Here is a 21856-nt window from a genome sequence, read left to right as displayed (position 1 = left end):
ACAGTTCAACTGCATTATGAAACTGCACTATGTAGCAGTGTAGATAGGGCCCCAGAGACTCCTACAGATGTGTTCTCTCTAGAAATCTCTAGGTTCTCCAGTATGACAGAAATTGACCATAGTCACACTCGAGATTCCTAGAGATAACATTTTCATCAAGTCCATGATTAATTATATCCACAAAAGTCAGAACTGCAAATGTGGAGGGATGACTGTTTATACCTATACAGCAAATAGTTAGAAAGAAATATCATTGGTTTCAGGTCATGTGAACAGAACTGCAGTTTGAGTTACTAACTCAAAACTGGACTGAATAACATGTCTCCAGATGTTGTTAGAGTTCAGTTTCCAGCATCCCTGATCATTGGTCACCAGTAGGCTTTTGGATTCCGGGTAAACTGCAATCCATTTCAGTTCTGGATTTCAGTGGGGGCCCTAATCTGTTTTTGGGGAGCCTCCCGAATTTGGGAGGGCAGATATCTGTTTTTACTCTGGAGTGCTGAAAGATTCATTTTCTATCCAGTCCAGTTCCTAACAGCTGGTAAGGTGGCTGGGATTTCTAGGAGTTGAAGTCCAAAACACCTGGAGGCCCAAAGGCTGGGAACTAATGATCTACAAAGACACTTGCAGGAACACCTCAGCAAGCAAGAGTCCAAAATTGGCAGGCTAAAACCCGGAACCTCAACCTATGGCTGATACTGAATGAGAGACTCCCTCCTGGGCACACAGAAGACTGGCGCTTAGAAGGCGCTGAACAGACTGTGCTCTGGCACCACAAGGTGCAGAGCCAATCTTCAGAAATGGGGCTACAAAGTGGAGTCCATTACATGTGAGTTGGAGAAGAGCAAACCACAGACCACTTACTACAATGCAGCCTGAGCCTGCCACATGCACAGTGAAAGACCTTCTTATAGCAACAGCAGAGGCGCTCCGAGTGTCCAGCTATTGGTCAAAGGACATTTAGGATAATGCCAAGTTTTTAAACTTTGTGTTTTTAAATGCATTATAAATGTACCCTCAATTCGCTTCTGACATGATAAATAAATAAATAATAATATTATTTACCCCATTTATATATCGCCTCTTTCCACCCCGAAGGGGTCTGAAGGCGGCTTACATATGGGAACCATTCAATGCCTCACACATACAGATAAGCTTAAAATAGAATTAATTATAAACATTACACATTATAGAATCATAGAATAATAAAATAGTAGAGTTGGAAGAGACCGCATGGGCCATCCAGTCCAACCCCCTGCCAAGAAGCAGGAAATCGCATTCAAAGCACCCCTGACAAATGGCCATCCAGCCTCTGCTTAAAAGCCTCCAAGGAAAGAGCCTCCACCACAGTCTGGGGCAGAGAGTTCCACTGCCGAACAGCCCTCACTGTGAGGAAGTTCTTCCTGATGTTCAGGTGGAAACTCCTTTCCTGTAGTTTGAAGCCATTGTTCCGTGTCCTAGTCTGCAGGGCAGCAGAAAACAAGCTTGCTCCCTCCTCCCTATGACTTCCCTTCAAGTATTTGTACATGGCTATCATGTCTCCTCTCAGCCTTCTCTTCTTCAGGCTAAACATGCCTAGTTCTTCAAGCCGCTCCTCATAGGGCTTGTTCTCCAAACCCTTGATCATTTTAGTTGCCCTCCTCTGGACGCTTTCCAGCTTGTCAACATCTCGCTTCAATTGTGGTGCCCAGAATTGGACGCAGTATTCCAGGTGTGGTCTGACCAAGGCAGAATAGAGGGGGAGCATGACTTCCCTGGATCTAGATGCTATACCCCTATTTATGCAGGCCAGAATCCTGTTGGCTTTTTTAGCTGCCGCATCACATTGTAGGCTCATATTTAACTTGTTGTCCATGAGGACTCCAAGATCTTTTTCACACGTACTGCTGTCGAGCCAGGAGTCCCCCATTCTGTATCTTTGCATTGCATTTTTTCTGCCGAAGTGAAGTATCTTGCATTTGTCCCTGTTGAACTTCATTTTGTTAGTTTCGGCCCATCTTTCTAGTCTGTTAACATTTAAAAATATTACATTAATATTAAAATCATAATCTGAGGTCATTTCATTATCATTGCACATGTATCGAACTCTTGAAGGAGCTGGGGGTGGCGATGGCTGTTAGGAAGCTCTGGCGGGGGCTGGTCCATTAGGTCACAAAGAGTCGGAAGCGACTGAACAAATAAACAACAACATATTGAATCCATTACTGCACTAAACTATTCTCCAAATGCCTGGTCTCAAAGCCAAGTTTTTAATTTTCTTCTGAAGACTAGGAGGAAGGTGAGGGAGTTCCACAGCCAAGGAGCCACCACTGAGAAGGCCCTGTTTTTCCTCCCTGCCAGCCGTGCTTGCGAAGAAGGTGGGACTGAGAGCAGGTCCTCCCCAGATTATCTTAATCTCTGAGATGGTTCATAGAGGGAGATATGTTTGGACAGGTTTAGGGATATGGAATGTAACACTGAAATGCAAAAGTAAACATTGAAAAAGTAAAACTCCCATGGCAGTGAAAGTGGTATCAAGCTGCCTTCATTCCCCAGTGTAGATGCACCCTGAGTCTTTTTTCCTTCTCCTTATAAATATAGGGCAAAACAAGACTGGAAGGAGGGCGCCATCGCTCTGAAGTCCTGGCTGGCAGTCTGCGGGTCCCAAAGGGCTGGGTGAAGAGCAAGGCAGGTGGGAGGAGTGAATGCATCCCCCTGTGAAAGCCCCGCTCCCGCTGTGCGCCGCAGAGACTACTCCACCTCCAGCAAGAAGTGTTTGTATATTTTAAGGGAGGGGGTAGGAACTCCTCAAACTCTGAGAGACGCCCCTCGGAGAAGCGTCTTCCAAGGGAATTGCTGCCAGGAGTCTTCTGCCTCTCCAAAACGAAGAAGAGAAGTCGGAAAGTTTCCCCGCATTTTTTGTATATTTTAATTTTTTTTTTACTATTTATTGACTTTTGTGCTTGCGGGTTTAGTGGTCAACGCGAACTCAGCTGGATAGAGGAACTCCGTGATTCTGCTTCAGAGTTGGAAAGTGAATTGCAAAGCCGCCTACCAGCCTTGCAAAATGTCCTGGAGGCAAAACGCCAGGTAAGTCTCGCATTTTAGAGCCATAAAAGGGCAGGCGTTTCTTATAGACATTTTTGAAAGCAAAAGAAGGCAGAAGAAATAAGTGGGATTCAGAATTTGCGGAGAGTGGGTTGGTTGAAATCAGTTGCGGCACATCTACACTGTAGAATTAGTACAGTTTAACACCACTTGAATCTCCCAAGGCTCAATTCTATGGGAATTGCAATTTTACAATGTCTTTCGGCATCTCTCATGGAGAACCTTCTTACAGACACTCCAAGGGCCCTTCAACACAGCCATAGAACCCAGAATATCAAAGCAAGAAATCCCACAATTGAACAGGAATGTATGGCAGTGTGGACTCAGATAATCCAGTTCAAAGCAGATATTGTGGGATTTCCTGCCTTGATATTCTGGGTTATATGACTGTGTGGAAGGGCCCCAAGAGGCCCGCTTCTGGTCAATGCAAATCTAATGCCAAGTTTTAAACGTTGTTTCTGTTTTTAAATACATTATAACTGTATCCTCAATTCGCTTCCGACAGGATAAATAAATAAAGCCACCTCTCTCAAAGAATGCTGGTGCCCCATCAAACTACACATCTCAGGATCCCACAGCATTGAACTATGGCAGTTAAAGTGTTATCAAGCTGCATTATTTCTACACCCTAGGCCTGCTTTGTCAAAGCAGGCCTAGGGTGACTATTAAATTACACTTTGGATTTCAGTAAATAGCAATTTCTAGGGTAGCAGAATTTGTATTTTTTCATGCTATACAAATTGTTACAAATATAATTCTCAGGATATTGCTTTAGAAATAAAATGGATTATCAGACATCTTAATACTGTGGCTTATTGATAAGTTTGGCTCATGAATTAAACTTGCTTTACTTTTTTCAATATTCCCTCACTGTTACTTAATCTGAAGGAAGTCTCAGAAGTTAATGTGTTGTCTAAGCACTGGGTTGCTGTGATTTTTCTAGGCTATATGGCCATGTTTCAGAAGCATTCTCTCCTGACGTTTTGCCCACATCTATGGCAGGCATCCTGAGAGGTTGTGAGGCCTATTGGAAACTAGGTCAGTAAGGTTTATATATCTGTGGAGGGTCCAAGGTGGGAGAAAGAAGTCTTGTCTGCTTGAGGCAAGTGTGAATGTTGCAATTAATCACCTTGATTAGCATTGAAAAGCCTTGCAGCTTCAAGGCCTAGCCAATTCCCGCCTTGGGGGAATCCTTTGTTAGGAGATGTTAGCTGGCCATGATTGTTTCATGTCTGGAATTCTCCTGTTTTCAGAGTGTTGTTCTTTATTTACTGTCCATAAGCATGTGGACAGTTTCAACAGAAAGGAGGAATCCATGAAAATGAACAAAATCTGGCTAGCAGTGTTAAAAAAAACTCTAAAATCAGGACAGTAAATTGTTCTTTTTCATGGTTTCCTCTTTTCTGTTGAAATTGTCGACAAGCTTGTGGACAGTAAATAAAGTACAACACTGAAAACTGAGGAATTCCAGACATTAATCAACCTCCCAACAAAGGATTCCCCCAAGCAGGAATCAGCCAGGCCATGAAGCTGGCAAGACCATTAATGTTAATCAAGGTGATTAATTACAACCTTCACACTTGCTTCTAACAGACAAGAGTTCTTTCTCCCACCCTGGACCTTCCACAGATATATAAACCTCCCTTGCCTAGTTTCCAATATACCTCACAACCTCTGAGGATGCCTGCCATAGATGTGGGCAAACCATCAAGAGAAAATGCTTCTGGAACATGTCCATACAGCCTGCAAAACTCACAGCAATCTCAGAAGTTAGGTTGACTTACTCTTTAGTAGGCATTTCAGGTTTGCATTCATGATCCCCTTACTCTTTAATGTACAGTAGAGTCTCACTTATCCAACGTAAACAGGCCGGCAGAACGATGGATAAGCAAATATGTTGGATAATAAGGATAGATTAAGGAAAAGCCTATCAAACATTAAATTAGGTTATGATTTTACAAATTAAGCACCAAAACATCATGTTATACAACAAATTTGACAGAAAAAGTAGCTCAATACACAGTAATGCTATGTAGTAATTATTGTATTAACGAATTTAGCACCAAAATATCACAATGTATCAAAAACATTGATTACAAAAATGCATTGGATAATCCAGAACGTTGGATAAGCAAGTGTTGGATAAGCGAGACTCTACTGTACTTACCTGAAAGTAAATGTGGTTGAATTGAGCATTTATTTCTGGGGGGAAATGTAGGGAATGCCTCACTTTTCATCTGCCTCTTTTATTCAAGCCAACCTAACTCCTTTTTTTAACTTTCTATTTCTAGATTTATCATAACAATGACTCTGGCTTTCCAGGCTATTTCTTTTGGAAAAGGTGAGAAATTTTCCTTTGTCTTCTCTGGTTTTGTTAGTTGATTTTAATAATAATACTATAGATATGCTCTCTATTTAAATAAAACAAACTTTATATTATTCATTTGTATCCTACAAGGTTCTGTACAAGAAGTGGATAGACATAATAATGGAGAACATCCGGATACCACGCTCCAAAAGCACTACACAAAACACCAACTTGCCACATTAAATGTCATCAATGATATGAATCAGAGCTATGAAAGCAGAAAACAAATGAACTCTAAGCCACTGGTGCCTTTCACAGGTCTTACACGGAGTAAGTAATGTTATACCCCTTTTCTATTATTGGACTGTATTGATACACATGGTGTTTTCGTGGTTAGCAAGTAATTCTGGCCATCTGTATTTGCAGGGCAGTTTTGTATACCATGCTATGTGGTAGTGTGGGTTTTATGCAGTGTTAACTTCCTTAAGTTACAGTAGTTGTCCTCCATCTGGTTTAACTACTGCACAATTCAAGCCTATTTTGCATAGATATTTTCAGTAGAGAAGAGTCTGCATGAGGTCATAAAATGGATGGTGGGATGAAAAATCCTTGTTGTAACTGGCAGCACGATTCTATATGCCAAGCTTGGTGGCCTGTAGCTCTTCTGATGTAAATGCATTAGATCATCCGTGATCCACAGTAATGGACAGGGTGGATGGGGAATTGGAGTTAATCATACTTTGAGGGCAGCCTCAAGCATCTATTCCCGTGTGACCCACCTGGTATGGCTACTGGTGAACGATAGTAACAGTGGAGTATAAAACATCTGAAAGACACCAGATTACTTGCTTGACATATTTGAATAAGATCCATTATTTTCCGTGGGGAGTCATGGCTCTCCCTGCTGAATGAATTACCTTCTGCAAGTCACCAATGTGCTTTTGGGATTCAAGGGTGAAATGAGGATCATCTTGAGCTCCTTGGATAATGGGATAAATATAATCCGGCTAAGGTGCATGTGTCCTTTGGGATCCTATCACTTATGGCTTCTCATATACATTGTGCATGTCACATAAGTCTGTACTTGCTACAGCGCACACATGGCTTTCCTTTATATATAGGTTATGCAAACTTTGCAGTCCATACATGGAGGGCTGGTGGAATTCCATGCTTTGTATCTAAATGGAGCTGAAATTGTTGCGATGCGACTGTGCAGATGTATTGTACTTCCCATCACATCTCACTATAGTTATGCTGATAGGAATTATAGTTTAATGGCATCTGGAGGCCCACAAGTTCTGTGTACATACAATTGTTTCTGCAGTACACTCTATTCTGACCTCACACTTACTTGGGAGTTTTGCAACTTTCTACCCTCAAAGTTCATGCATTGCTCTTTTTTTGTGTAAATTTCTACCTTCAAAAAAAGCTCATGCATTGCTTTTTTGCATGAAGATTTCATGCACCAATGGCTCATGCAAGCTTTTCTGGCATTGCATCCTTGAACAGGACCTTAAGGCCCTACTGCCATTCCATCCAGGAAGTGGGTTAGTCCTTCTTTCAATGTTTCCATGACTAATTTAGCCAAGTGTCAGCCTTACATCAGAAATGGCCTTTCCTGCAAAGGTTAACAAAAGAAAAATGTAGACTGGAGTACATATAAATGTATTTTGTTGGTTGATATATTCCTATACTACCTACTAATAGACACTCTCTAGGCAGTTCAAGAAATGGACCAAAACAGCATTATTTTGTGGAAATATCAGTAATGAAATATTTATACACCACTCCCTTCCAAGGAGCTCTCAGCTGCCTGTTTTATTATTTCAGCAACCCTATGATAGGAACAATAAAATTGCCAACTCACTGACCTTCCTCCCTACGACATGCCTAAATCTTTACAGAATTATTCCTTAAATAATTCAGATTACAGCTGCCGTCATTCCTAGCCAGTGATGGCCATTATTACACTCATTACTAAGAAAGCCAACATAACCAATGGCCATTATTGTACTTACTGCTAGAAAAACACATTCTTATTTAATGCATATTTATTGTGTGCCTTCAAGTAGTTTCTGACTCACAGCAACCATAAGCAACCCTATTGCTGGGTTTTCTGAGGCTAAGGGTGTGTGAGTTGCCCAAGGTCAAAACCTATTCTCCAGAGTCCAGTAGTCAAATCAGTATGCCATGCATAAAAGAAAAATGGTTAATTTCAATACTTTTTTGTTCCAAAACTGTAAGGAAAGTGTAGTCTGAAAAATAAGAGTAAAATCTTTTAGACATTGCTCACACAGCAGCAACTACTAACATAATTCATTCTTTTGATGACGCTCCTTCTTAAAAGCTTGATTTATTAGAGCGTTGAGTGAGATATCTGGCTCTACACAGCCCTCCATGCACGCTTATCCAGTAGGACATGTGGTCAGGAGGTTGCTGCTTGACTTCTCACTAATCCCTAGTAGTGTGCTTTTAATCCTTATCCAAACAAACCAGGCTTAACTGAACAAATACTCTTTTACAGGCAGCTAATTTTATTGTCCCCTTAAAGCCAATAATGTCAGGCTCTTGTCAGCCAAAGAGACTTGGTGGAGCAAGTGAGAAAGAAGGTTCAAAGAAGATGATTTTTCTCAGTAAACTGTGGAATATTCACTTTTCAGGTCGAACCTTGAATCGGCACTGCTGCCAAAATGGAGGGACTTGTATCCTGGGCAGCTTTTGTGCCTGTCCCAAACACTTCATTGGCAGATACTGCGAATACGATGAACGGAAGAGGTAAAGACTCATTTATTTCCAAAATGATACAAACTACTCTTGACATGAAAAATTTCCGAGGGATGGGAGTTTGTTAATATGATAATGGCAAAAGTTCTGAACTTTGTGATCTGTCATTGACAGCAATTGTGGCCCATTCAAGCATGGAGAATGGATGCGGAAAGGTTGCCAGCTGTGCCGATGTGGTTACGGTATACTACATTGTTTACCTGAGCATATAACGAATTGTGGTAAGAATGAACTTCTTTGGAAGAAAAGCTCCTCTCTCTGTATGTATGTGTTTGTCTGTAGATGAAATGCACAGCTAATATTTCTATAAGGATTAACCCAAGTGTCACAAAAGTGTGCAAGCTTTTGAATCCCCCAGAACTGAGTGAAGCTTGGCCAGGTGTGAGCAAAACCAATTTTCAGCCTCTGGATCCTCATCCACAGATGCCTCCAGGAAGCACAATGTTTCAGATTTTCTTGACTGCAAGTTTGTAATCGAGCATTTCTCGGAAACCAAAGTGCTCTCATTCTGCTTTTAAAAGAGTCTCCTCCCAAAGAAAATTTGGGGGATGACAAGAAGTGGTACAAAACAAAACCAATCATACTCCTGAAGCAAATAGGATGGAGCCCCTGGTGGTGCAATGGGTTCAACTCTTGTGCTGGCAGACTGCTGACTTGAAGGTTGCGTTACTGACCTGAAGGCTGCCAGTTCGAATCCAAACTGGGGAGCATGTGGATGAGCTTCCTCTGTCAGCTCCAGCTCCCCATGCGAGGACACAAGAGAAGCCTCCCACGAGAATGATAAAACATCCAGGTGTCCCCTGGGCAATGTCGTTGCAGATGGCCAATGCTATCATACCAGAAGCAACTTGCAGTTTCTCAAGTCGCTCAAGAAAAAAAAGCAAATAGGATGCTGCTTGCCTCAGGAATGTAATTGGTTTTGTTTTTTATCCCAAGATAAGTATGAGAGGCAATTTGTATTGCCCCTGGAAGCTGCCCACTCCTTATTTAGACACTACAAAGAAAATCCGAAGCCCTTTCACACTTCACAATAACAACACTGTGATTCTTATCTTCCCATGGTTTCATCCCATGGAATCCTGGGATTTGTGGTCTCAGGAGATAACAGTAGTCCCTTCATATCCCCTGGGGTTGGGTTCCAGGATCTCACACTCGAACACCTTATCAGGTACAAATATCGGTGAGTGCTCAGGTCCTAGGTCCTATTGCATGCAATGCCATAGTAAAATGGCAAAGTCAAGATTTGCATTTGGCATTTTGGGGAGGAAGAGGGGATATTTTCAGGCTGTGGATGGTTGAATTCATGGAGGCAGAATCCGTGGATAGGGAGGTCCAAGTGTATTTAGGATTCTCCACCTCAATGCTCTAGTGCAGGGGTCCCCAAACTAAGGCCCGGGGGCCGGATGCGGCCCTCCAAGGTCATTTACCTGGCTCCCGCCCTCAGTTTTAGACTTAGGCTTGCCCAAAGTCTGAAATGACTTGAAGGCACACAACAATCCTAATTAACTTGACTATCTCATTGGCCAGAAGCAGGCCCACACTTTCCATTGAAATCCCGATAGGTTTATGTTGGTTAATAAAAAAAGTATTGTTCTTTCGTTGTTGTTGTTGTTGTTTCTGCACTACAAATAAGACATGTGCAGTGTGCATAGGAATTTGTTCGTATTTTTTTAAAATGATAATTTGGCCCCTCAACAGTCTGAGGACCATCAACCGGCCCTCCACTTAAAAAGTTTGAAGACCCCTGCTCTAGTGCTTCATAGGCTTCCATTGGATAGAGCAGTGCAGATGAAAATAGAATCATAGTTCTATCATTGTGTAGTGTGAATGGGTTCCAGGCAAAGAGGGAGAAAACAAAAGTATTCCTCAAAATTAGATGAGATGTGGTCATTAAGTCTGTATGGAGATAACAAATTGAATGAATTATTTTCTTGCTGCATATGTTGGGATACAGAATAACAACCAATATCTATTTCTAAGAACACAAAGTGCTCATAAACTTTGGCCCCAGTAGTAGGTGGCAAACAAATCTGATCTGAAAGGAGCTGCTTAAAATGTTGACCGTAGTCTTCTAAAATTAGTTCCATCTCCAGTGAATTTCAAAAAGTTCTCTCACCTTAGCATACAGATTCCAGTCTAATATTTTGAGAGGTTGCAATAACTATTTTCAGTTTTCTTAAACTATTCACTTCATTTTAAACACTTCAACAGAAACACCAAAGTGTGTCTGTCAGGAATTTATTTTCCTCCTTATTTTCAAACTGCCTCACACACTGGATAAATATTTGATGGAAGCAGAAAAGAATACCCAAGGGACCTCTTGCCTGTGTAATGCACTCCTTCCTTCAAATTACATTTTCAAAATAGAGTAGTTAACATAAATATTAGGCATTGCTGGTTGAATTCTTCCCCAGGTCATGTAAAGAGTCACATTAGTTTATCATAATGGTCCCTTTGACCTCCCAAGGTGTATGAAATACATGCATATATATGTCATTTAAGTATTGGATAAGATAAAGTTGATTAAGCAATTATGTTTAAAAAGGAATTGGTTCTGCAATTTCTGGGCTGTTAGTTATATATAAAACATGTGCTAATAATGGTGTGCATTTTATTTCCTACTCTTTCAAATACGGAGCAGCCCTGAAGCAAAAAAAAAAAAAAAAAAGACCCCAGAAAGTTCTTTTGTCATTCTCACCTTCCTGGCAGCCGCTGAGACTAATTTAAGATGAATGAAGTTCAAGAGATTCTGTCAGTGTCGCTTTACAGTCTCTACCTTTCCCCTACTTTGCCTTAAAAAAAACTTTGGTGACAGGCAAAAATTCAACAAAATTGCTTTCCTGTAGGAATAGGTATCAGTCCTGAAGCTGTTAAAAGCACAGAAGTTGGGAAGATGTGTGGGAGAAATGAAAATCTTTTGAATGGGAAATCTTTCCCCAATCTGGTGTTTTCCCTTTTGAGTTAGGACTCTAGGAACCATCAATCTCAGCTGCAAACCAAGGCTACATCTACACTCTCTAGAATATAAATGAAGTTTGACACCACTTTAACTGCCATTACTCAATGCTGTAGAATCATGGGCGTTGTAGTTTTACAAGGTCTTTAACTTCCACTGTCAAAGAGTACTGGAGCCTCACCAAACTGCAACTCCCATGGCTCCATACCACTGAGCCACAGTTAAAGTACCATTAAATTTCATTAATTCAACAGCTTAGATGCACCCCAAAACAACTGAGAAGTATCCATTTGGGGAAGGCTAAAACAGGAGTTTGTTGCAATTTTGGTCTTAGGGCACAAGTGGTTGTGTATTTCATTAGTGCCAGTAGGACAATGGATTAACAAAGGGGGGCAAGTGTTTTTTTTGTTTTTGTTTTTTTTTGGGGGGGGGGGCTTATATGTAGTCTCCAGGCCATTTGGCAGCCTATAGATTGGGTTGCTGTGAGTTTTCTGGGTTGTATGGCCATGTTCCAGAAGCATTCTCTTGACATTTCACCCACATCTGTGGTCTGTTGGAAACTAAGCAAGTGGGGTTTATATATCTGTGGAAGGTCCAGGGTAGGAGAAAGAACTCTTGTCTCTTTGAGGCAAGTGTGAATGTTGCAATTAGCCACCTTGATTAGCATTTAATGGCCTTGCAGCTTCAAAGCCTGGCTGATTCCTGCCTGGGGAATCCTTTGTTGGGAGGTGTTAGCTGGCCCTAATCATTTCTTGTCTGGAATCCCCCTGTTTTTCTGAGTGTTGTTCTTTATTTACTGTCCTGATTTTAGAGGTTTTTTAATACTGGTAGCCAGATTTTGTTCATTTTTATGGTTTCCTCCTTTCTGTTGAAATTGTCCACATGCTTGTGGATTTCAATGGTTTCTTTGTGTAGCCTGACATGGTGATTGTTAGAGTGGTCCAGCATTTCTGTGTTCTCAAATAATATGCTGTGTCCAGGTTGGTTCATCAAGTGCTCTTCTATGGCTGACCTTTCTGATTGAGTTAGTCTGCAGTGCCTTTCATGTTCTTGTATTCTTGTTTGGGTGCTGTGTTTGGTGGTCCCTATGTAGGCTTGTCCACAGCCTATAGATTCCTCCCAAAGGGGAATCGCTTTTTCATATACCCAGTTTATTTAGATTTAACGAACAAAAATTATGCCTTCAGACCAAAAACCCCACCTGTGTGGATCCTGAAATCCCATCATTATTTGTGTGAGGTAAATTTTCACTCCCATACAACTCAATCCTAAATAAAACTGCTTGCCAGTGTTGTAGTTTCACTTCTCCCAGCCCTTCCCAGATTAGGAATCTTTCTAAACCAAGCTAAAAGTTAATTTAAGTGCAGCATTCTTAGTAGTGACAATAGTAATTTCTGTGCATATTATGTGTCTTCAGTTTGCTTGTTGACTTTTGGACAAACACACGGATTTTATAACATTTTCCTAAGGAATATTCAGAGGTGGTTTTGCTAGTTTCTCCCTTTGACCTATATACAGCCTCCAGCACCTGGTATTCATTGATAGTCTTCCATCCAAGTCCTAGCCAGGGTTGAAACTACTTAGATCAAACAGAATCTGGTCTTTTAGTCCCGAGTCCTTCCACACAGCCCTATATCCCAGAATATCAAGGCAGAAAAATCCCACAATATCTGCTTTGAACTGGGTTATCTTAAGTCCACAATGCCATATATTCCAGTTCAAAGCAGATAATGTGGGATTTTATTCAGCAGTGTGGAAAGGGCCCTAGTTAACTTTATCTTGCATCACTCTCTATAAGTAAGTGAATTTACCTGCAAAGTTCCTTAAATGCCCTTCAGTTATCTGACAAAGTGAGCTATTTTTCAGCAAAAACCCAAGTTATAATGTTAGCCTCAAGGGCAACCTACAACTGTTAGTTCTACAAAGATCATTGGCAGAAGTACTGTTTCTGCCAACCCCCAACAGTGAGTTCCCTTACAACCCAAGTACAGCAGTTTTATCCCAATTTATTTGCAATCGTTCTATCCTGTAAAAGTTCCAACAGAATTTGTAGTTTGTGGAGAAACTTTGAATTTTCCTGTGCCCTCCGATGAACCTTTTCACTCAGACTCTTAGCAGAGAATTTTTTAAACTCCTGCACAAAACTAGAAATCCACTATTTGAATGGATGAAACCATGGCAGTTAAAAGTGGCATCAATTCCTAATACAGTGTTGTGTAGATATACTTAAAGTCATCTGGATGAATGAAATTAACTCTATAGCATTGCTATCAACCTCCAAAGAAGTCTTCTATTTGCAAACCTGGGCTGTGAAGTATGTCTTTGTGACACCTTTGTATTTAAACTGATGCATTTGAAAGCAGTTGCCCAGTTAAACTTTTATTTCCAGTAAAGGGCTTAGAATAGGCTTTCTTTTAATGAATTTTTCCAGCCACTGCGAGAGAGTTTCAGTCCAAGATCATTGTGTTAATCTAATTTGGTTTCCTGTTTTATTTACACATGATAAACTAAAGAAGTACAAGCTGGTTTTATTTAGCTAACTTCTTTACCCACGACTTGTATTTACCTTTGATTAGGCTGTGATGAATGTGTGCAAGAGTTGATAAGTGGCTCCTGGTGGGTTCCCAATGGCCCCCATTTGCACTTCTCTGAGAATCCCATCTGTGATTGGCTTTTACTGATCATCCCTTTAACTTGCAAGGGAGCCATGAGGAAATTACAAAATCTTCTTGAAATGATCTTTATGGGAGTGTACTTGTTAACTAACCTTTCCTTTCCTCCCCCACCCTCTTCTTTCCACCTTCAGTTGTAACAGAGGAAGAGGAATTTATCTATTTACCTTCAAATTGTCCAAGACTACAGCAAACAATGAGCTTTCTTATGCTCCTGCTGGGTGGTTTCTTCACATTGTTCTGCACAAAGCTCATCCATCAGCTGTGAAGTCACTTATTCAGATCTGGAGTCCTACCGGATAGTTTGCCTTATTATAAAGTTTGTCCTTGGAAGACTGTAGACTAAAACAAAAGACATTTTCTGACTCTGTTTTTCTATTTATTTACCTGTTCAACAGGATTTTTAAAAATATTTTTTTAAAAACATATTTTAAACTCTCCGTTCTAGCACCACAGTAAATCCTAGTATTGATGATTCCCTCACTTCTGTTGTGTCCCCGTTCTCATATAAAAACAAGAAAAATACCATAAGTGAAGGGAAAATGATGGATACAAGGATTTTTTTCCTGGGGATATGGAAACTACATCAGTGAAGAATAAGCTGCTCTGGGTTCAGAAGGACAGCAGTAGAAGTCACTCTGGACCCTAGGAATTATTCCCAGATGCATTTGGTTTCCTAGGATTGCTGAGAAAAGGGTACAATGACCCATAGTGAAATCATTCCTTTTAAAGTGCAATTTTTATAGTATCAAGTGGCTGTTTCGGTATTCATCCAGTGGTAAAGTATTAGTAAAATGCTTGACCATGAAAAAAGCACTATATTGCAAAAACGCTCATGCTTGTACTTCTGTTTGAATCTGATTTAAGCAGTTCTTTATGTCTTGATTGAAATGTTGACTCTTCCAGTGGAAGATAATGCTATGCTATATGTATCCTATGATTTAAATATATTAAAATAATAATTTACATTCATTATTTTAGTATTTATTTATTTTGTGTCAAAAGCATTGCATAGTAAGTTTAAAACTGATAAAATAAAGGGATCACAAGCAGCTAAATAGTTTTAGACCAAAAGCGGGCAATGGCAACCGCATTGTCTGTAGCTTTAAGCAACTCTTCCTCTGTACATGAGGCAGGGCATTGTGGGCAGGCATACAAATGCAGAGTTGTTTGTTCTGCTCCACTTACATTTATTAGAGGTGGACAGTGTTGGAAGAAGAGGTGGGAAATAAGTCAGTTTCAGTCAGCTGTATTGTATTGCCATCATACTTATAACTGAAAATGGGAGAAGCTGTGAAACCCTGCATTTAATTACATAATTTAAAAGATGTTTTCTTCAAAAATATTCATTTCAAACTGCATTTTGGTGATTTGTTTGATACCATATAATTTGTGCCAAAGTTTGCCATGGAGGCTGGATGATTCTGGGAATTGTAGGCCAAAAATAGCTGTATAGGCAGACATGAATTCGGTGCCCTGCTGCAAACAATCAAGTTACCAATCTTGGATTTATTTTTATTAATCTCATATTTATAATTTATATTTATATGCTGCCCTTCAACAAAGTCTCAGAACTCCTTCCCTGAGTCACAGAAGCAATATGTGTCGTGATCATTCATGCAGGAGAATGGAAGACATCATATATCTTTAAGCATGCATCCAAACCTATGTTTTGGAAAATACGTATTTTTGTTTATGTTCTAATGTAACAGTCACATCTTTCCTATTTATTTATTTCAATTATTTATACCCCACCCTTTTCACCCGAGGGGACTCAGGGCAGCTTACAAGTGGCAATTGATGCCGTTACACTGTTATACAATGAACTAAAACATTAAAACAGTTAAAACAGTCATAAAATACAATATACAAAGTTTAAAACAATGCAAAGTGCTTATGCTATATGCACACACTCCCTCTTTGGCTGGACCCTAATGAAAAGGGAGAAGGCATAGCACCAGCTAGCACTGAATTAGCCAACTTGGGTGACAAGACAAATCCAGGCTTCTGCTAAAATAAATTGATAAGATAAATAAGCTATCTGTAGCTGAATGTATACTGTAGTCCAAATGCTGCAAAAGAAAGGAAAATGGCACAGAACAGAAGTAGGCTATTGGAGTCTCCAAATCTTGGGAGCGCAGCTCCCATTATCCTTTACTGCTTAACCTGTTAGCTAGAGCTGATGGGAGTTCTAGATCAATAACATGGAAAACTCAAATTGTTCACCCTACCACAGAAATGAAGCATCTGAGATGAAACAGAAGCTACAGTGACTGATTTTCCCAAAAGAATTTGGGGGGGGGGGGGGAGAGATTTCTCTTCACATGTTCAAGAGATTGTCTCCTTATGAATGGAAATCATGCAGCCTCTCAGATGTTGGACTGCAAGTCCTAGTGTTCTTCGTTGAGTATACAGATGGGTTGTTGGGAGTTACAGTCAAGAATATCTGCAGAGCTGCATTATTCCACTCTACATACCACCAGTAGACGTCATTCATTGCTTGAGTAGTTTATTCTATGAGAAGAGAGACACTTGGCTGCTAAAAACATTTTGCTGGGGAAAAGCTGGCATAGCTTTCACTTAGTCTAGTCATAAAAATTCCTGTGCCATGTAATGAGCAGGATCAGCACTCATCATTCCCACTCCAGGAACAGGTTTAATGGTAATGAGATGAAATGGGCCTAGATAAGGACTTGAAGGTACAGGATATTGCAAGGATTGAATAAATATTTCTACCTTCCTAATGATTAACTATCCAAAGCTTCTTGTTTGCCATGGTCTGGCATTATCTCAGTGCATTATAAAACACATTAGCACCAAGTTGTGACAGTGTTTTCTATAAATAGTATTTCCTAAAGAATAGAGAAGAGTACTGTTCTGACAGTTTTTGTTTCTCGCTAATAAAGCTATGTGTAAAATGGATCTATTCTAGTGTTTACCTGAAATGTATCTTAATATTCAGTTTTGTGTCCTAAACTACAGAAGATGGCCTATGATCTCTGAGTAATGTTGCGTATGTTCTAACATTGTGCATTGCAACTTTTTATGCTCTCTGTATCTGCAGTTGATCTATCATGGAATGTCTTTTTACAGTTTACCCCAGGATAGCTGATTTTCTCCCTGGAAGTACAGACAACCCCGATGATAAAATCTGTTCATCCCTCTGGAAATTTGACAGATTAGACTGCTTACACTTGCTGGGGCAGAAAAATCGGTGCATTTTGTGTCACTGTTTACAGAGAAGCAGACATTTTGGCTCCTGTTGTCCTCACTTCCAGTCCTTGATGCCCTGGCTAGTGTTGTGGGAGAGCCTATATTTGGAAACCGAATTGGTGGCAGCAACAACAAGAGAGAATGAATACAAAATAGTTGAGATCCATTGAGTCAGTTCTTTATTTCAGCCATTTTCTCATGGCCAGTTTTCTTATGCACATTTAATGTAGATTTGTTCTCATTGTGTACCTCATCTTATTCAAGGGCATGTTTCTGCTGTGAGATCTCCTTTTGTGGACGCCTGGTAAAAATATAAGGGCTGGGTTTCCTCCAGTCTGAATAGTCTCAGAGAATAAGATCTTTTGTGCCTTCCTGAGCAAGCATAATTTTACATACTAGTTTCTTCACAGATTCCTATGATTTCAGACTATTCCTTAAAAAAAAAAAAACCAGTGCTATGCGATCAGACTTATATTACAAGCAGAGCTCAAAAGTCAACTTTTTTGATTGTATAGTACAAACTCCTTATCCACAATTTTACTTACCCATGTTCCAAAATATATTTCCCCCAGAAGTGTTTGTGGGCCTCTGTAGGTTCTCCAGTTCTATGGTATGCTTCATTCCCATAGAATCATAGAATCATAGAATAGTAGAGTTGGAAGAGACCTCATGGGCCATCCAGTCCAACCCCCTGCCAAGAAGCAGGAAATCGCATTCAAAGCACCCCCGACAGATGGCCATCCAGCCTCTGCTTAAAAGCCTCCAAAGAAGGAGCCTCCACCACAGCCCGGGGGAGAGAGTTCCACTGTCGAACAGCCATGTAAGGTCAAAATATGGGGTTTGCTACTATCTACATGTGTGTGTGTTTTGGAATGTATCTTCTGTGGATACTGAGGTCACACTGTACTTTAATTCCACTGTTCCAAAACATTTTAATTCCATGTGATTTTCTTAATACATCACTACTTTAGAAATTCATTTGCATCCTATTTTTCACTGCTGGTGCTTCCTCTCCCCATGTCTCTAAGTGACCATTGGTTGGTTATGTGTGAGAGAGAAATCACATTCAAGCATGATGAGATATTGAATTATATTGCCTATTTTAATGGATACCAGACAAGGGAATGTATGGACGGATCACCATAAAGCCAGAATATAGGTTCTACCTAATCCTTCATATGATAGCAATTATATATTCCACCTGGTTCCTTTAGTAGGCTAAATCAAACAGCCCATAAATCTGCAGATGTGTTGTTGTGTATACCTTCAAGTCATATCTGACTTATAATTAATTTAATAAACTATTACACGGGTTTCTGTGGCTGAGAATATGTGACTTAACCAGGATTACCCAGTTGTGTTTTCAAGGCTGGCTGAGAATTCAAATCTAGTTGCCAGAATTGTGGTCCGACAATCAAACCACTGCACCACATTGGCATGCATTTCAGGTTATGATGACCCTAACCTTTCAGAGGGTCACCCAGTTAGGTTTTCATGGTCAAGCTGGTATTTGAACCCTAGTCCCCAAAGTTGTAGTCCAATGCTTATTTATCATGTTCTTCCTTATAAAGCAGTGGTTCTCAACCTGTGGGTCCCCAGATGTTTTGGCCTACAACTCTCAGAAATCCCAACCAATTTACCATCTGTTAGGATTTCTGGGAGTTGAAGGCCAAAACATCTGGGGACCCACAGGTTGAGAACCACTGTTATCAAGAAAGAGGGCTGTGCCTGATCAAAGCAACTTTTACACTGCACAATTACAGTGACTCTGATTTGGTTGCCTATGAAACACAGATTTGTAATTTGGTCATTTGCAGTATCTCTGGATAAAATGTTTAAATACCCCTTCCTGAACTATATATCTCCTAATACCATATGGCTTTCCAAGGCATTTAAAAATAGAAACATAGTGCTATAATTGTGAAAAGTCAGTGCCCAATAAAAAGACAGAACTATCCAGATATTCGATTTCATTTTATGACTACGCCTTTGCACGAAAGATCACATACATATGTCATCCCACTCCCAACACCATCCTCATAGGTAGTTCTTTGAGCTGAGCAAAACTGTCTTTGCTAGAAGCATTTGGTAATGTGATTGGTATTTTAGTTTATTGTGCATCTGCAGATATATTTTGAGAGTGTAAATCAGAAAAAAATATTGATGTAGCTGCAGGCAGATTAGATGGATGTGTGATATGTGTGTATCCAGTAAAAATTTGAGCATGAATCATCTACCTGAAAACAGATAAGTAAAGCAACATACATTGCCCATAAGGAATTTAGCAGACATTATAAATCAGTTCTTTGGTCAACATTTCTTTCAGGTGCAAGAAAAGCGCACTGTTCTAACACTGGAGCTGATAAACAGCTTCAGTGCAACGTGACTCAGGCTTCCAGGAAGAAATAGGTGTGTTGGTGTTACTTGGTTTGTACCAAGGTGAGGAAAAGCACACCAGCCCTCTCTTGCTCTCTCAAAAAAAGTAATGTATGTGTCTCTGCATCCCACAGGGAAGTAGCAAGAGCCAAAGGAATTCAGGCAGACTCTTTGGCTAGGTCACAATGTCTCCACTCTTATCTGTCTCCAGCTGTCCAGGGAGAGAAGATAAAAGAAGAAAAACCTCTTCTGCCATTGAGGCCAAAGCCAGCTCTTCCAACAAAGCAAACTGCTAGCACTTGAGTGAGGACTGTTCAGAGCAAACACTGAGATTTATTTGACAGCTCCCCACAAACCTACAATATAAATGAGATATGCTTCTGTTACATAGGCTCTGATAGCCAGCCACTCATCACATAGGCTCCCTAGGGAATGGTTGTCAAAGGAGAAATGTTTGTCGAGCATTTCAAGACTGACCTGGGGCAAGTTGCTCTCTCTCAGCCTCAGAGGAAGGCAAGCCCCCCCACACTGAGCAAACCTTGCCAAGAAAACCCCACAACAGAGTCGCCTTGAAGGCACAAAACAACAAATTTTATGACACCCGGGTCACTGAGCTCTTTCACTTTTCACAGTTTATTTCAGAGGAAAAACAAATGACATCTTGCATAAGATGCCTTCCAGTCTGCAGCAAGCCTGTTATCAATCTTTCAAACCATTATGTTATTTTGTTGCTATAGGGAACCATGGCTCCATTTATTTTTTAAATAATCAAGAGGAATATCAGAAAAAGGCATCTCTCTATCCTGTTCCTAATTCAGGCCACTGGGTGTGTTGTTCCATTCTCTGTCAGGTTCACAAAATAATTTTTTGTAATGGTTTCCCCACTACACTTCACAAGGTTTCCACGCTGATTTCTCTCTATTCTAGTTTCAATGTAGTCATGAATGTGAATAATATAATATACTATAATAATAATATGATAATATAATAATATACAATATATTAATGAGATAATATAATAATAGGATATAATAATAACAGAATATGATAATAATATGGTATTAATAGGATAATATAATAATGGGATATAATAACAGAATAGCATAATAATATAATAATAGGATAATATAATAGAATAATAGAATGGAATAGAATGATATAAAATATATTAATAGGATAATATAAAATGGAATATAATAATAACAGAATAATAATATAATAATATGAAAATATAATAGAATAATAGAATAATAATATAATGATATAATAATAATAATATAATATAATGATATAAAATATATTAATAGGATAATATAATAATGGGATATAATAATAGTAACAGAATATGATGATAATAATATGGTAATAGAATAATAGTATAAAATAATAAGTTTCATGGCATAGGATAGGAATAAGGATGAGAGGAGAATCCCTATGCGTCCTGTACCTTTAAGAAACAGAAAGAGCAGGACGAGTGGAAAGCCCTCTTCCTTCCCTCCCACCCTCCCTTGCCCTGGCTCCAGGAGCCAATCAAAAGCCTTGGGGGCGAAGGGAGCATGGCCAGGAGGACGGAGCCTTGTCTCCGAAGGAAGAAACGGCAGCGCAGCAGCAGCCACGGAGGCTGGGGGACAGGCAAGGCAAAGCCAGCAACACATTTATTTATTTATTTATTTACAGTATTTATATTCCGCCCTTCTCACCCCGAAGGGGACTCAGGGCGGATCACATTATAACACACATAGGGCAAACATTCAATGCCCATAAACACATCAAACAGAGACTGAGAGACACATGCAGAGGCAAGTTAACCTTCTTCTGAGGGGATGTTCGATTCTGGCCACAGGGGGGAGCAGCTGCTTCATCATCCACACTGACGGCACTTCCTCATTCCAGGTCGTAAATTAGTTAATCTTGCCTCCCCACTTTATAAGTGGTACCTTATCTCCTACTTGATAGATGCAACTATCTTTCGGGTTGCTAGGTCAGCAACGAGCAGGGGCTATTTTTTATTTTTAATTGACGGGTGCTCACCCCGCCACGGGCTGGCCTTGAACTCATGACCTCATGGTCAGAGTGATTTAAGGCAGCTGCTCAACAGCTGCGCCACAGCCCGGTCCCCTTTCTCTCCCTCCCTCGGTGTGTATGTATGAGTGCTGCTTCTGCCCTGCAGCCATGCTTCCAAATGGAACTCGGCTGCAGCCTTAGTTGCTACTAGGTCTTACTTTCAGGGGAGGCCTTATATTTGGCAATCCCCCCAAACCCCTACTAGGTCTTATTTTTTGGGGAGGTCTTATTTTAGGGGAAACACGGTATGCCACTGGCCCCCACTGTCTAATGGTAAGACTGGCCCTTCTTGTTGAGGCAGATTTGGGGTGTCATTAAAAGGCTGGAAATTGCTCATTCCTGACTTGTTTTATGATTGCATTACTGCTACCAGGGAGTAGAAAATGCGCTTGTAGA

The 21856-nt window shown here is 40.2% G+C and overlaps 1 protein-coding gene across 3 annotated transcripts in view; it reads left to right on the top strand.

Annotated features, from left to right (window-relative positions):
- The window catches only part of LOC100560626 (cryptic protein), a 37904-nt gene extending 23125 nt beyond the window's left edge, over positions 1–14779 (top strand). For all 3 annotated transcript variants that reach the window (XM_003216447.4, XM_062972093.1, XM_008103197.3), the window contains 6 exons: positions 2581–3069; positions 5379–5428; positions 5546–5725; positions 8056–8170; positions 8294–8400; positions 13942–14779. In XM_003216447.4, coding sequence (XP_003216495.1) covers positions 3047–3069; positions 5379–5428; positions 5546–5725; positions 8056–8170; positions 8294–8400; positions 13942–14075 — 609 coding nt within the window. In that variant the 5' untranslated portion in view covers positions 2581–3046 and the 3' untranslated portion in view covers positions 14076–14779. The remainder of the gene's footprint in view (positions 1–2580; positions 3070–5378; positions 5429–5545; positions 5726–8055; positions 8171–8293; positions 8401–13941) is intronic.
- The last annotated feature ends 7077 nt before the right edge of the window (positions 14780–21856 follow it).

Source organism: Anolis carolinensis, chromosome 2 (genome assembly GCF_035594765.1).
Source record: "Anolis carolinensis isolate JA03-04 chromosome 2, rAnoCar3.1.pri, whole genome shotgun sequence".
Lineage (NCBI taxonomy): Eukaryota > Metazoa > Chordata > Lepidosauria > Squamata > Dactyloidae > Anolis > Anolis carolinensis.
This window is presented reverse-complemented; position numbering and strand designations above follow the sequence as displayed.